At 44.9% G+C, this 16,655-nt stretch overlaps 1 protein-coding gene across 1 annotated transcript in view; it reads right to left on the reverse strand.

Moving 5' to 3' along the window:
• LOC115165338 (sodium-dependent neutral amino acid transporter SLC6A17-like) overlaps positions 1-16,655 on the reverse strand; it is a 42,494-nt gene that overhangs the window by 13,211 nt on the left and 12,628 nt on the right. The window contains exons 2-5 of the mRNA XM_029718411.1: positions 12,351-12,760; positions 7,915-8,072; positions 4,632-4,761; positions 3,203-3,384 (exon numbers count right to left, since the gene is read on the reverse strand). Of these exons, the coding sequence (XP_029574271.1) occupies positions 3,203-3,384; positions 4,632-4,761; positions 7,915-8,072; positions 12,351-12,642 (762 nt within the window). The 5' untranslated portion in view covers positions 12,643-12,760. The remainder of the gene's footprint in view (positions 1-3,202; positions 3,385-4,631; positions 4,762-7,914; positions 8,073-12,350; positions 12,761-16,655) is intronic.

A 16,655-nucleotide genomic window follows, 5' to 3' on the forward strand; every position in this document is an offset into this window, starting at 1 on the left:
AATGGTGGCGAGCTTTAAACCACTCCAGCCAACGCTTGGCATTGTGCATGGTGATCTTAGGCTTGTGTGCGGCTGCTCGGCCTTTGAAACCCATTTCATAAAGCTCCCGACTAACAGTTCTTGTGCTGACGTTGCTTCCAGAGGCAGTTTGGAACTCGGTAGTGAGTGTTGCAACTGAGGACAGACTATTTTTACGTGCTACACGCTTCAGCACTCAGCGGTCCCGTTCTGTGAGCTTGTGTGGCCAACCACTTAGCGGCTGAGGCGTTGTTGTTACTAGATGTTTCCACTTCACAATAACAGCACTTACAGTTGACCGGGGCAGCTCTAGCAGGGCAGAAACCTGATGAACTGACTTGTTGGAAAGGTGGCATCCTATGACGGTGCCACGTTGAAAGTCACTTACAGGTAGCTCCTCAGTAAGGCTATTCTACTGTAAATGTTTGTCTATGGAGATTGCATGGCTGTGTGCTTGATTCTATACACCTGTCAGCAACGGGTGTGGCTGAAATAGCCGAATCCACTAATTTGAAGGGGCGTCCACATACTTTTGTATATATAGTGTATTATATAACCACACTGAGCCTAGTGGCCTCTTAAGACTAACCTCTTAAGACATGCCTAGTTAAATAAAGGTTAAATAAAAATAAAGACTAATCTCATACATTTTGCGTGCTTCTTTCCCCATAACATAAGAAAATACAGAAATAGTATTGAATCGTGATATGCTTAGCATTTTAACCTTTCTCACCATAAGCTGCATCACAGTTTAGCCAGTATAAAACTCTTCATGAAAATCACTAGACGTACACACATGACAGGACACATGTTCATACAGTGTGGTAGTTATTGAACGTCTATAGGGAAATATCTGGATTTGAAACAGTAGAAACTCCAGCACACTAGTATTCTCTAACACTCCACAAACAACTGAATAGATCTCTTGAGCCCACAAAGTAGAAAGTTCAGCAATACCAGTGTTTCTTTTTCAAGTAACCCCTCCCCCACAGACATAATAAACGTTACAACAACAACGTTACAACAACATACAGTAGCAGTTGGAAGACAAGGACCCCGGCCCTGTACCTATCCAGAGCCATATATACCTTCAGATAGTGTATTTAAGCAATAAGGCACGAGGAGGTGTGGTATATGGCCAATATACCATGGCTAAGGGATATTCTTATGCACGACGCATCGCGGAGTGTCTGGATACAGCCCTTAGCCGTGGTATATTGGCCATATATCACAAACCACCGATGTGCCTTATTGCTATTATAAACTGGTTACAAACGTAATTAGAGCAGTAAAAATAAATGTTTTGTCATACATGTGGTATATGGTCTGATATACCACAGCTGTCAGTCCATTAGCATTCAGGGCTCAAACCAGCCAGTTTATTATGTCTGATATACCACAGCTGTCATTCCATTAGCATTCAGGGCTCAAACCACCCAGTTTATTATGTCTGATATACCACGGCTATCAGCCCATTAGCATTCAGGGCTGGAAACACCCAGTTTATAAACACATATGTACTGTATGTAACGTTGAAGTCAGATGTATACATACACCTTAGCCAAATACATTTAAACTGAGCTTTTCACAATTCCTGACATTTAATCCTAGTAAAAAATCCCTGTCTTAGGTCAGTTAGGATCACCACTTTATTTTAAGTATGTGAAATGTCAGAATAATAGTAGAGAGAATGATTTATTTCAGCTTTTATTTCTTTCATCACATTCCCAGTGGGTCAAAAGTTTACATACACTCAATTAGTATTTGGTAGCATTGCTTTTAAATTGTTTAACTTGGGTCAAACGTTTCGGGTAGCATTCCACAAGCTTCCCACTTTAAGTTGGGTGAATTTTGGCCCATTCATCTTGACAGAGCTGGTGTAACTGAGTCCGGTTTGTATGCCTCCTTGCTTGCACACGCTTTTTCAGTTCTACCCACAAATGTTCTATAGGATTGAGGTCAGGGCTTGGTGATGGCCACTCCAATACCTTGACTTTGTTTGCACTTAAGCCATTTTGCCACAACTTTGGAAGTATGCTTGGGGTCATTGTCCATTTGGAAGACCCATTTGCGACCAAGCTTTAACTTCCTGACTGATGTCTTGAGATGTTGCTTCAATATATCCACATAATTTTCCTTCCTCATGAAGCCATCTATTTTGTGAAGTGCACCAGTCCCTCCTGCAGCAAAGCACCCCCACAACATGATGCTGCCACCCCCGTGCTTCACGGTTGGGATGGTGTTCTTTGGCTTGCAAGCCTCCCCCTTTTTCCTCCAAACATAAAAATGGTCATTATGGCCAAACAGTTCTATTTTAGTTTCATCAGACCAGAGGACATTTCTCCAAAAAGTACGATCTTTGTTCCCATGTGCAGTTGCAAACCGTAGTCTGTGTTTTTTATTATGGTTTTGGAGCAGTGGCTTCTTCCTTGCTGAGCAGCCTTTCAGGTTATGTCGATATAGGACTCGTTTGACTGTGGATATAGATACTTTGTACCTGTTTCCTCCAGCATCTTCGCAAGGTCCTTGTGTTGTTCTGGGATTGATTTGCACTTTTCGCACCAAAGTACGTTCATCTCTAGGAGACAGAACACGTCTCCTTCCTGGTATGCCGGCTGCGTGGTCCCATGGTGTTTATACTTGCGTACTATTGTTTGTACAGATGAACGTGATACCTTCAGGCATTTGGAAATTGCTCCAAAGGATGAACCAGACTTGTGGAGGTCTACCATTTTTTTTCTGATGTCTTGGCTGATTTCTTTTGATTTTCCCATGATGTTAAGCAAAGAGGCACTGAGTTTGAAGGTAGGCCTTGAAATTCATCCACAGGTACACCTCCAATTGACTCAAATGATGTCAATTAGCCTATCAGAAGCTTCTAAAGCCCTGACATCATTTTCTGGATTTTTCCAAGCTGTTTAAAGGCACAGTCAACTTAGTGTATGTAAACTTCTGACCCACTGGAATTGTGATACAGGGAATTATAAGTGAAATAATCTGTCTGTAAACAATTGTTGGAAAAATGACTTGTGTCATGCACAAAGTAGATGTCCTAACCAACTTGCCAAAACTATAGTTTGTTAACAAGAAATTTGTGGAGTGGTTGAAAAACGAGTTTTAATGACTCCAACCTAAGTGTATGTAAACTTCCGACTTCAACTGTATATGTGTCTCAGCCTGTTACCTTCCCAGATGACTGAATACCCTTGATCACTGCCAGACAGACGATGAGCCAGGCGGCGAACAGGGACAGGGTCATCTTCCAGTTGAGGCCTCCACTGTCCTCGATGGTACTGGTGATGTTCAAGGTCTGCCGGTACCAGAAGTAGGTGGTGGCAGAAGACTTTTCACACTCCGGTTCGATTACTAGAAGAGGAGGGGAGAGGGGGGAGGAGAGAGGGGAGAGGGGAGAGGAGAGAGGCGAGAAGGGGAGATGGGGGAGGAGATGGGTAGAGAGGGAGGAGATAGGTGAGAGGAGGAGGAGAAGGGGGAGGAGAGAGGAGAGGGGAAGATAAAGAGGGGGAGTAGAAGGGGAGAGGGGGAGGAGATAGGTGAGAGGGAAGGAGAGAGGAGAGAGGGGTGAGAGGTGGAGGAGGAGGAGAAAGGGAGGAGAGAGGAGAGAGGGAAGGAGAGAGGAGAGAGGGGTGAGAGGGGGAGGAGAGAGTGGCAGGGGGAGGAGATAGGTGAGAGGGGAGAGGAGAGAGGGAAGGAGAGAGGAGAGAGGGGTGAGAGGGGGAGCAGAGAGGGGAGATGGGAGAGGGGGAGGAGGAGGAGAAAGGGAGGAGAGAGGAGAGAGGGAAGGAGAGAGGAGAAAGGGGTGAGAGGGAGAGGAGAGAGGGGTGAGAGGGGGAGGAGAGAGGAGACAGGAGAGAGGGAAGGAGAGAGGAGAGAGGGGTGAGAGGGGGAGGAGAGAGGAGAGAGGGAAGGAGAGAGGAGAGAGGGGTGAGAGGGGGAGGAGAGAGGGGGAGGAGGAGAAAGGGAGGAGAAGAGAGAGGAGAGATGGGTGAGAGGGGGAGGAGAGAGAGGGGGACAAGGTTTGAGAAATGTGGAGTGAGAAATAGAAATAGAGCAAAGTCTAAGATGGTGCGGTAGTGAATCTGTCTGTCCGTCCGTCCGTCCGTCTGTCAGTCATCTGTCTATCTGCCGTCTTGCTGTCTATCTGTCTGTCTGCCGTCTATCTGCCGTCTATCTGCTGAGCTGAACTGGGTGGGACAGTCCTTAACTGATCTGAGAGAGCTGCATCATGTGAGAACGTATGACCCAGTCTCTGTGAGTATTCAGCATGCCCTGCGGAGTGACGGCTGGCAGCACACAGTCAGTCAAGAGGCAGGAGGTAGGGAACCCTATGTTAGCCTTTAGCTCATCCACTCACCTCACATTAGCATTTACGTTAGCATGTTAGTGTTAGTTGTCTGTACGTTAGCATTTACGCTAGCATGTTAGTGTTAGTTGTCTGTACGTTAGCATTTACGCTAGCATGTTAGTGTTAGTTGTCTGTACGTTAGCATTTACGCTAGCATGTTAGTGTTAGTTGTCTGCACGTTAGCATTTACGCTAGCATGTTAGTGTTAGTTGTCTGTACATTTTGAGAGTATTCTGTGTTTTGTACTCACTAGCTTGGCTTCCATTGACCACCCTGATGGGGCACTCTGCCCAGGGCAGTGGGTACTGGAAGGACTGGAAAAAGTAGAAGATACTCCAGCCGATGATCACGTTGTAGTAAAGGCCCACGAAGCCACACACCTGGAGAGAGACAGGAGAGGTAGAACGATCCTTAGGTCTTCCAAGAAACCTTTGTTATTACTCAACCCACAAAACTTCAATTATTTTTTTTGTATTCAGGTGAATTTATATTGTTAATTTGCAACGTTGTGGGGAAACCCTTAGCATTTCAGAGTTTCCATCAACCAAAGGGTAGTGTAGTCTGGTTACACAAACACACAGCTTTCCTAGCCAACACAACACCCAACACACAACACACAAGGCAACTCAATTCACATTCTGTAGGCTATACGAACAGGAACGCTTCTCCTGTGTTCTCTGCTCAGACACTCGTGTAGCCCACAGCTGAAGTGTCTATGAATAATAGAAGTGTGTTCTTCCAGCAGTGGTCTAGCTGGTCGTCTGTGGTCGTATTTATAGCTTCTGGGCAGAGCTGAGCTCCTAGTGTTACATCCAGCCTGCCTCAGCCCTCACTGCCTCTGCCTCAGCCCTCACTGCCTCTGCCTCAGCCCTCACTGCCTCTGCCTCAGCTCTCACTGCCTCTGCCTCAGCCCTCACTGCCTCTGCCTCAGCTCTCACTGCCTCTACCTCAGCCCTCACTGCCTCTACCTCAGGGCTGCATATTGCTATAAGGCCTCCTGCACTGACTGCAACATGCAACATCCACAGTACAGCATACTACTTAGAATGTATGCCCAATACAATGCTTCATTCTAGACGAATGCCCAATACAATGCTTCATTCTAAGACGAATGCCCAATACAATGCTTCATTCTAAGACGAATGCCCAATACAATGTTTCATTCTAAGACGAATGCCCAATACAATGCTTAATTCTAAGACAAATGCCCAATACAATGCTTCATTCTAAGACGAATGCCCAATACAATGCTTCATTCTAAGACAAATGCCTAATACAATGCTTCATTCTAAGACGAATGCCCAATACAGAAGGCTTTCCCACAGTAGCAGCTTCCCTCATTTCTGCTGCAGTAGTTTATGTGTCGGGGGGCTAGGGTCAGTCTGTTATATCTGGAGTATTTCTCCTGTCTTATCCGGTGTCCAGTGTGAATTTAAGTACGCTCTCTCTTATTCTTTCTTTCTATCTTTCTTTCTCTCGGAGGACCTTAGCCCTAGGACCATGCCTCAGGACTACCTGGCTTGATGACTCCTTGTCCACCTGGCCGTGCTGCTGCTCCAGTTTCAACTGTTCTGCCTGCGGCTATGGAACCCTGACCTGTTCACCGGACGTGCTACCTGTCCCAGACCTGTTGTTTTCAACTCTCCAAAGACAGCAGGAGCGGTAGAGATACTCTCAATGATCGGCTATGAAAAGCCAACTGACATTTACTCTTGAGGTGCTGACTTGTTGCACCCTCGACAACTACTGTGATTATTATTATTTGACCATGCTGGTTATTTATGAACATTTGAACATCTTGGCCATGTTCTGTTATAATCTCCACCCGGCACAGCCAGAAGAGGACTGGCCACCCCTCATAGCCTGGTTCCTCTCTAGGTTTCTTCCTAGGTTTTGGCCTTTCTAGCCACCGTGCTTCTACACCTGCATTGCTTGCAGTTTGGGGTTTTAGGCTGGGTTTCTGTACAGCACTTTGAGATATCAGCTGATGTAAGAAGGGCTATATAAATAAATTTGATTTGATTTAAGGGAAGCTGCTACTGTGGGAAGGCCTTCTGAGGGAAGCTGCTACTGTGGGAAGGCCTTCTGAGGGAAGCTGCTACTGTGGGAAGGCTTTCTGAGGGAAGCTGCTACTGTGGGAAGGCTTTCTGAGGGAAGCTGCTACTGTGGGAAGGCTTTCTGAGGGAAGCTGCTAATGTGGGTAGACCTTCTGAGGGAAGCCACTAATCAAATCAAATTTTATTTGTCACACACTTTGTAAACAATAGGTGTCCTTTTTCAACAATACAGAGTTAAAGATACAAAATGAATAAGAAATAGAAATAGTGACACAAGGAATAAATACATACAGTGAATAATGAATAACAATGACAAGTAAAAAATAACATGGCTATATACAGGAAGTACGAGGTAGTAACATGGCTATATACAGGAAGTACCAGGAAATAACATGGCTATATACAGGACGTACCAGGAAATAACATGGCTACATACAGGAAGTACCAGGTAATAACACGGCAATATACAGGAAGTACCAGGTAATAACGTGGCTATATACAGGAAGTACCAGGTAATAACACGCCTATATACAGGGAGTACCAGGTAATAACATGGCTATATACAGGGAGTACCAGGCAATAACATGGCTATGTACAGGGAGCACCAGGTAATAACATGGCTATATACAGGAAGTACCAGGTAATAACATGGCTATATACAGGAAGTACCAGGTAATAACACGTCTATATACAGGAAGTATCAGGTAATAGCATGACTATATACAGGGAGTACTAGGTAATTACATGACTATATACAGGGAGGACAAGGAATTAACATGGCTAGATACAGGGAGTACGAGGTAATAACATGGCTATATACAGAGAGTACCAGTAACAAGTTGATGTGCAGGGGTACGAGGTAACTGAGGTAGCTATGTACATATAAGCAGAGATAAAGTGATTAGACAACAGGATAGATAATAAACAGTAGCAGCAGCTCATAGCTGCAGTCTTGTTTATCAGTCTTATGGCTTGGGGGTAGAAGCTGTTCAGGGTTCTGTTGGTTCCAGACTTGGTGCACTGGTACCGTTTGCCGTGCTCTAGCAGAGAGAACAGTTCGGCTTGGGTGGCTGGAGTCTTTGACCATTTTTGGGGCATTCCCTTGACACCGCCTGGTATAGAGGACCTGGATGGCAGGGAGCTCAGCCCCAGTGTAGCGCTTTACGGTCGGGTGCCTTGCAGTCGCTGTACCAAGCGGTGATGCAGCCAGTCAATATGCTCTCAATGGTGCAGCTGTAGAACTTTTTGAGGATGTGAGGGCCCATGCCAAATCTTTTCAGCCTCCTGAGGGGGAAGAGGCGCTGTCATGCCTTCTTCACAACTGTGTGAGTGTGTGTGGATCATGTTAATTCCTTAGTGATAAGGACACCAAGGAACTTGAGTGAGTGTGTGTGTGTGTGTGTGTGTGTGTGTGTGTGTGTGTGTGTGTGTGTGTGTGTGTGTGTGTGTGTGTGTGTGTGTGTGTGTGCATCTCACCATTAGACTGGAGACCCCGATGCCTCCTAGCTGAGGGTAAACATAGTTCCACACTCCAATGCTCCCACGCCGGATCCTCTGTCCCACCGCCAGCTCCAGAAAGAACAGAGGGATCCCAATGAGAATGAGGAGGATAAAGTAAGGGACCAGGTACGCACCTGAGAGAGGAGAGGAGGGAGGGAGGGAGGGAGGGAGGTAGGGAGGGGAGAGAGAGAGTGTCAATTACAATCAGTAAAGGTCAACTTGAAACAGCCTTTTGGATGGAAGGAAAAGGCTAGCTCAGAAATGTCTCAAGCCAACCAAACAAAGCCAGACTACTTTTTCATGACCTCTGTTATCGGTCTCCTGTGTGGCGCAGTGGTCTAAGGCACTGCATTTCTGTGCTGGAGGTGTCACTACAGACCCTGGTTCAATTCCAGGCTGTATCATAACTGGCTGTGAGTGGGAGTCCCATAGGGTGGTGCACAACTGGCACAGCATCATCTGGGTTAGGGTTTGGCTGGGGTAGGCTGTCATTGTAAATAAGAATTTGTTCTCAACTGACTTACCTAGTTAAATAAATAATACTACTCCTGCAGCCTCACCACCTACTGTCTCTCTCTGTCTTCCACTAAAACTGTAACTCTTTTAGCTCCACTGTGCACACAGAGCATCACCATCACTCACAAACAACAAGTCCAGTTGAGAGAGAAGACAACGTGATGTCAACACAATGTAGTGGCATTTTGTACTGCTCTTTGGAGAAAGAGAGAGAGTCAAGGAGCATCAGACTCCATCTTCACTAGGACAATAATGGACTTGAGGCTACAATGGTGTCCGGTTTCACTGGGACACACACACACACACACACACACACACACACACACACACACACACACACACACACGTTCCATTTAGCCTATTTATACATCTAAAGAGAAATATCAGAGAGGAACGAGACAGTGAGATATGAAACCTAAGACGGTGGCTCTCAACTCTGTGATGTGTATCCAGTACATGTATGGACCTCCATGACTCCTTCATCAGGGATGGATGACAACTGGGGGGGGGGGGCGGCTCCATGACTCCTTCATCAGGGATGGATGACAACTGGGGGGGGACCTCCATGACTCCTTCATCAGGGATGGATGACAACTGGGGGGGCTCCATGACTCCTTCATCAGGGATGGATGACAACTGGGGGGGCCCTCCATGACTACTTCATCAGGGATGGATGACAACTGGGGGGGCTCCCCATAACTACATCATTATCCTGAGAATGAGTATGCTGTTGATGTATGGTACCATAGTATGACTGCTTCATTGTCCTCCAAGCAAATAGTGTCACTGTCACATTACAGAGAAAATACATCTGCAGCATTTAAGCTAATGTAGCCCTCATTTCCTGAATGCCAAGTGCAGTTTATTGCAAAACGCCTAATGCACTCAATTATGACTGAGTATCTGTTCACAGAGCTGACACAGTGCAGTGTTTAGGGTAGGACAGTATCCCAGTGGAGGGTAGTACTATGGTATACTAGGGTACTATATTACTAGGGTATTCTAGGGTACTATAGTAATAGGGTATACTAGGGTGCTATAGTACTAGGGTATACTAGGGTACTATAGTAATAGGGTATGCTAGGGTACTATAGTACTAGGGTATACTAGGGTACTATAGTAATAGGGTATACTAGGGTACTACAATAATACGGTATACTAGGGTACTATAGTACTAGGGTATACTAGGGTACTATATTACTAGTATAGCCTAGGACAGTATCCCAGTGGAGGGTGTAATAGGGTATACTAGGGTACTTTATTACTAGTATAGCCTAAGGCAGTATCCCAGTGGACGGTAGTACTAGGTTATACTAGGGTACTATAGTACTAGGGTATACTAGGGTACTATAGTACTAGGGTATACTAGGGTACTATAGTACTAGGGTATACTAGGGTACTATAGTACTAGGGTATACTAGGGTACTATAGCAATAGGGTATACTAGGGTACTATAGTACTAGGGTATACTAGGGTACTATAGTACTAGGGTATACTAGGGTACTATAGTACTAGGGTACACTAGGGTACTATAGTACTAGGGTATACTAGGGTACTATAGTAATAGGGTATACTAGGGTACTATAGTAATAGGGTATACTAGGGTACTATAGTAATAGGGTATACTAAGGGTACTATAGTACTAGGGTATACTAGGGTACTATAGTACTAGGGTATACTAGGGTACTATAGTACTAGAGTATACTAGGGTACTATAGTACTAGAGTATACTAGGGTACTATAGTAATAGGGTATACTAGGGTACTATAGTAATAGGGTATACTAGGGTACTATAGTAATAGGGTATACTAGGGTACTATAGTAATAGGGTATACTAGGGTACTATAGTACTAGTATACTAGGGTACTATAATACTAGGGTATAATAGTACTCGAGTATACTAGGGAACTATAGTACTAGGGTATACTAGGGTATTATAGTACTAGAGTATACTAGGGTACTATAGTACTAGAGTCTACTAGGGTACTATAGTACTAGGGTATACTAGGGTACTATAGTACTAGGGTATACTAGGGTACTATAGTACTAGGGTATACTAGGGTATACTAGGGTGGTATAGTACTAGGGTATACTAGGGTACTATATTAATAGGGTATACTAGGGTACTATAGTACTAGAGTATACTAGGGTACTATAGTACTAGGGTATACTAGGGTACTATAGTAATAGAGTATACTAGGGTACTATAGTACTAGTATTCTAGGGTACTATAGTACTAGTATACTAGGGTACTATAGTACTAGTATACTAGGGTACTATAGTACTAGGGTATAATAGTACTAGAGTATACTAGGGTACTATATTAATAGGGTATACTAGGGTACTATAGTACTAGAGTATACTAGGGTACTATAGTACTAGGGTATACTAGGGTACTATAGTAATAGAGTATACTAGGGTACTATAGTACTAGTATTCTAGGGTACTATAGTACTAGTATACTAGGGTACTATAGTACTAGTATACTAGGGTACTATAGTACTAGGGTATAATAGTACTAGAGTATACTAGGGTACTATAGTACTAGGGTATACTAGGGAACTATAGTACTAGTATAGCCTAGGGCAGTACACCAGTGATGGCATTAGGTCATACGCGCTCTAACCACTAGGCTACCTGCCACCCCATCTCAAGACATATACTAGGGTACTATAGTACTAGGGTATACTAGGGTACTATAGTACTAGGGTATACTAGGGTACTATAGTACTAGGGTATACTAGGGTACTATAGTACTAGGGTATACTAGGGTACTATAGTACTAGGGTATACTAGGGTAGGCTACCTGCCGCCCCATCTCAAGACATCCTTTTAAATACGGTGTACCTTTAAGTTGTAATTTTGTCGACAGACTCATTAGAATATATCAAGGGAACGGGTTCAGAATATTATGTAGGGATCGATGACAAAAAGCTAAATATATGAATATTCGTCTTCTGTTCAGTACCAACAGGTGATCAAAAAATAGCCTGATCTTGTAGATTTTTCAGGTTTAGGAAAGTATTTATGAATCATAAAGAAACCGGTTTGGAGAGCCTTTGTGCACGAAAGAAAGAAAACGATGGTTTGATTCATTCTGAAAATTTGGCACATTCAGTTCTTCAACCCATGGTTAAGTTTGGAAGATAAGTGTACATAGAATTATAATAGGGGGACTAGTGTACAATAGTAGGCTATACCCTCGTCTACTGCCTGCACTAACCATGGAACTGTGTGACGTCACAGCCAAGTATTGCGCCATCAGTCAGGTTCAAACTGTTAGGGCGTGGTCTGCACCCCACTCCATAATGATTGAATTATCCATACGTTTATTTTTCTATTATCAACTGTTACTAATGATCTTCAGCAACAACCTCAGACCCATGACGGCGTTCACAGAGGAAGCAAATTAATGTCAAATAAACAATGTTATTAAATGGAATGATTATGTAGGCTACACCAACTGAAGGGAACTAACAGGTAGTCAGGGGCGGCAGGTAGCCTAGTGGTTAGAGACAGGTATCCTAGTGGTTAGAGTAGGTAGCCTAGTGGTTAGAGACAGGTAGCCTAGTGGTTAGAGGAGGTAGCCTAGTGGTTAGAGACAGGTAGCCTAGTGGTTAGAGGAGGTAGCCTAGTGGTTAGAGACAGGTAGCTTAGTGGTTAGAGACAGGTAGCCTAGTGGTTAGAGACAGGTAGCCCAGTGGTTAGGGACAGGTAGCCTAGTGGTTAGAGACAGGTAGCCTAGTGGTTAGAGACAGGTAGCTTAGTGGTTAGAGACAGGTAGCCTAGTGGTTAGAGACAGGTAACACAGTTCACTTAGGTCAAATAAAGATACACTGGGTTCTCCCCATTATTCCCCACCAGAGACTACAGTACCCAGAATCTCCAGTACCCACCTCCTCCATTCTTCTGACACAGGTAAGGGAACCTCCAGACGTTGCCTAGGCCTACAGAAAACCCAACCTGGGCCAGGATGTACTGCAGCTTGCTGTTCCAGGCCGGCCTCCCCTCTTCGTCCCCTGGAGAAGGAAGCAGGCCCTTGCCCATGGCTGTCTGGGCCCCGGGACCCATACTCATCCGGCTGCTCTTATAGTCCAGGGGCTCAGCCAGGGTCAGGAGGTCCGCCACTGACTCAGTGACTGGATCACTGTGAGGGAGTCCCAGGGTCACCTTGCTGTTCTTAAGCATGGTGACAGTGGGTGGTAGGAGTCTGACGACTAGGGTCAGAGATGTTCAGAGGTCAGAGGGTCAAATCCACAGAGATGTGAAGAAAGAGGCAGTTGGGGTACGCTGCTTTGTCCAGAATCTGTGAAGAGAAAGGTTTAGAGATGGTTAATGAATAAACTGTATTATCTACAAGACCAAGGTGAAAATATGTTTTTTTCTGTTGGCCACCATTTCTGTGTATCAGTGGAACATTGTATTACAAAGCACAATAAAATCTGAAACCCATTAAAGCGGAGTCATGTGGGTGACATTGCTGATCACATGAGTTACAGCCAATGTGGGGGTCTGTTTGTGTCATTACTGGCCTTGACAATATTGTGTACAAGTAAACAAAGAAAAAAAAAATCGAATTTGTCTACGTCATATATTATTTAGAAATAAATGTGTTTAATGTGGAGATGAGTCCATGTCGGGAGTTACTGCAACAGTTTAGGTATGAGTAACTTGTGTGACCAAGCTGTCTATAAATACCATTCAGCTTGGCACTGCAGACATTCCAGCGCCTGCAGTGCCTCTCCTGTACCAGCTTTGAAAAAAAATCCCCGTTGACCAAAAGAAAAGACAGCTGAGAAGTTCTACTTCTGGTTGAATGAGCTGTATTGTCCAGGCTCTATGATAATAAGACCATTTGCATAGAAAATCTGACTGGAAATCGGCTGAGTTCAACTCCGTGTGTAATTGATTGTAACGCTGCCTGGCTGGCTGGCTGGCTGGCTGGGTGCTGGCTGGCTGGCTGGGTGCTGGCTGGCTGGGTGCTGGCTGGCTGGCTGGCTGGGTGCTGGCTGGCTGGGTGCTGGCTGGCTGGCTGACTGGGTGCTGGCTGGCTGGCTGACTGGGTGCTGGCTGACTGGGTGCTGGCTGACTGGGTGCTGGCTGGCTGGGTGCTGGCTGGCTGGCTGGCTGGGTGCTGGCTGGCTGGGTGCTGGCTGGCTGGCTGGCTGGGTGCTGGCTGGCTGGGTGCTGGCTGGCTGGCTGACTGGGTGCTGGCTGGGTGCTGGCTGGGTGCTGGCTGGGTGCTGGCTGGCTGGCTGGGTGCTGGCTGGCTGGCTGGCTGGGTGCTGGCTGGGTGCTGGCTGGCTGGCTGACTGGGTGCTGGCTGGGTGCTGGCTGGCTGGCTGACTGGGTGCTGGCTGGGTGCTGGCTGGCTGGCTGACTGGGTGCTGGTCAGTCAGCCAGCCAGCCAGGGTCCTTCACTTTTCTTCCTCAGAGGACTGTTGGTTTAGCCCAACAGGTGATGGGGAAAGCCTGTGCTAAGTAGACTGAGTAGAGGACCAGTGCACGCAAGATTTGGTCCTGAGTTCTGGCACCACAACTGACAGTTCTGTCACCACAACAACTGACAGCAGAATGAGTTCTGACACCACAACAGCTGACATCATACTGAGTTCTGGCACCACAACAGCAGACAGGCAGTCCCAAGTGCAACAGAGGTGGAGCTGTGAAGCTTGTCTGAGACCTGAAAACGTGCGTTAGCTTCTCGGGCTAATGCCTAGGCTTTACTCAGCAGGCTAACACAGTCGAAGCCACACAATGTTTGAACGGGCTTAAATACTTTAAATTGACATGAAATACTTGACATTTACATGAAACAGCCAATAATGGGACGACAAGGACATCAACGGTTAAAACGCCAAGCAACAACTAAGCCAAGAGATAAGACCTCAGATGTAGCATATATCTTGAAAGTCATATTATCAGACTTTGAGGTAAACCTTCTGAGCTGTTTCAGAGACTGCCTCTAAAGACATCACCTGTCGGATGGCAGGCAGGTCTGTTTGATCTAAACTGAGGCCACTGAAGCTGTGAGGGTCAAGAGACCAGCTAGACGACATAATTAAACACGGTCTCTCATGAGACCAGAGACCAGTCCAACTGCACTCTGTCTGCACGCAACACAACATTCCTTAGCTAGAACAATCTCCTGCAGTCACGACATGCTGCTTTCACATACTACTCAGTGGACTCAGTCAGTATTCAATAAAACATGGCTCATCCCTTGGTTCTCACACACTCAGTACTCAACACCTCTTGACCTCTTCCAGAGAATAGATATTAGAGATAAATCAAGGCGTTGTCCCAAATGGCATCCTAATCCATATATAGTGCACTACTTTTGACCCCAGTCCTATGGGCCCTGGTCAAAAGTAGTGCACTATATAGGGTGCCATTTGGGGACTTATCCAATATGTATCTCTGAAGTCTACAGCACTTCATCACATAGTCATCAGTTTAGTCTCAGTCTCACTGTGGCAGCCTATTCACAGTACATTGTAATTGGTTTCAAAAAATAGTTGGTAAACAAACTAAAGAGAGACAAAATGTTCAAAGTCACAGGAGATGTGCATTCCAAATGGCACCCTATTACCTATCACTGCATAAAATAGCCTGTTTCCCAATGTGCAAATGTACAGTACCAGTATAAGGTTGCAAACACCTACTCATTCAAGGGTTTTTCTTTATTTTTATGATTTTCTACATTGTAGAATAATAGTGAAAACATCTAAACTATGAAATAACACATATGGAATCATGTAGTAACCAAAAAAGTGTTAAACGATTTCAAAATATATTTTATATTTTTGATTCTTCAAAGTAGCCACCCTTTGCCTTGATGACAGCTTTGCACACTGTTGGCATTCTCTCAACCAGCTTCATGAGGAATGCTTTTCCAACAGTCTTGAAGGAGTTCCCACATATGCTGAGCACTTGTTGGCTGCTTTTCCTTCACTCTGCGTTCCAACTCATCCCAAACCATCTCAATTGGGTTGAGGTCGGGTGATTGTGGTGGCCAGGTTATCTGATGAAGCACTCCATCCCTCTCCTTCTTGGTCAAATAGCCCTTACACATCCTGGAGGTGTGTTTTGGGTCATTGTCTTGTTGAAAAACAAATGATAGTCTCACTAAGCACAAACCAGATTGGATGGCGTATCACTGCAGAATGCTGTGGTAGCCATGCTGGTTAAGTGTGCCGTGAATTCTAAATAAATTACTGATAGTGTCACCAGCAAAGCACCCCTACACCATCACACCTCCTCCTCCATGCTTCACTGTGGGAACCACACATGCAGAGAATATCCGTTCACCTACTCAGCGTCACACAAAGACACGGCGGTTGGAACCAAAAATCTGAAATTTGAGCTCATCAGACCAAAGAACAGATTTCCACCGGTCTAATGTCCATTGCTCGTGTTTCTTGGCCCAAGCAAGTGTCTTCTTTGTATTGGTGTCCTTTAGTAGTGGTTTCTTTGCAGCAATTTGACCATGAAGGCCTGATTCACGCAGTTTCCTCTGAACAGTTGATGTAGAAATGTATCTGATACTTGAACTAGCTAATGTTGAATATTTTAATCCTCTTCATTTGCTGATGGTCCAAATATGTTGCACAAAATAGTGGTGAGAATATCATGCATGAACTTAATTTCATGTTTTTTCTTTGTCATGCCTCAGGAAGAACAGTCCACCATGTACTGTCTGCTGGTCAGTCAACTGAGATTAAGGTACACAGACAGTGAGTCATAAACACATGGACTGATCGTAACATTGTTCTACATCTTACAATATTCTCAAGGATTTTGATGCATATAACCACTGCTAATATACCACACTGACTCAGGTGCAGCTGCAAATCGGTATTGGACTGAAAGAGAGAGGCATAAGTCGTCGTCGGACACCCCACACAAAGAGAGCAAAGGAACGGGAAATAAAAGAGTGAAGCCAGCGTCACCAGAGATTAGTTTATAAATGTAAACCAATCCATACATTTTAAATACAATACTGAGTATTGAAAAGTTGAGACTTGTTCCACAGATTCTAGTGTGCTTTTATAGATTTGAGATTCCAGTGTTGCTTATTGAGATTCCAGTGTTGTTTATTGAGATTTCAGTATTGCTTATTGAGATTCCAGTGTTGTTTAATGGCAAAATAACTTGTCTCCTGTAATTATACAGAATCTGGAAAATCTGATTCTGGAAAG

Source organism: Salmo trutta, chromosome 28 (assembly GCF_901001165.1).
Source record: "Salmo trutta chromosome 28, fSalTru1.1, whole genome shotgun sequence".
In the NCBI taxonomy this organism is placed as follows: domain Eukaryota; kingdom Metazoa; phylum Chordata; class Actinopteri; order Salmoniformes; family Salmonidae; genus Salmo; species Salmo trutta.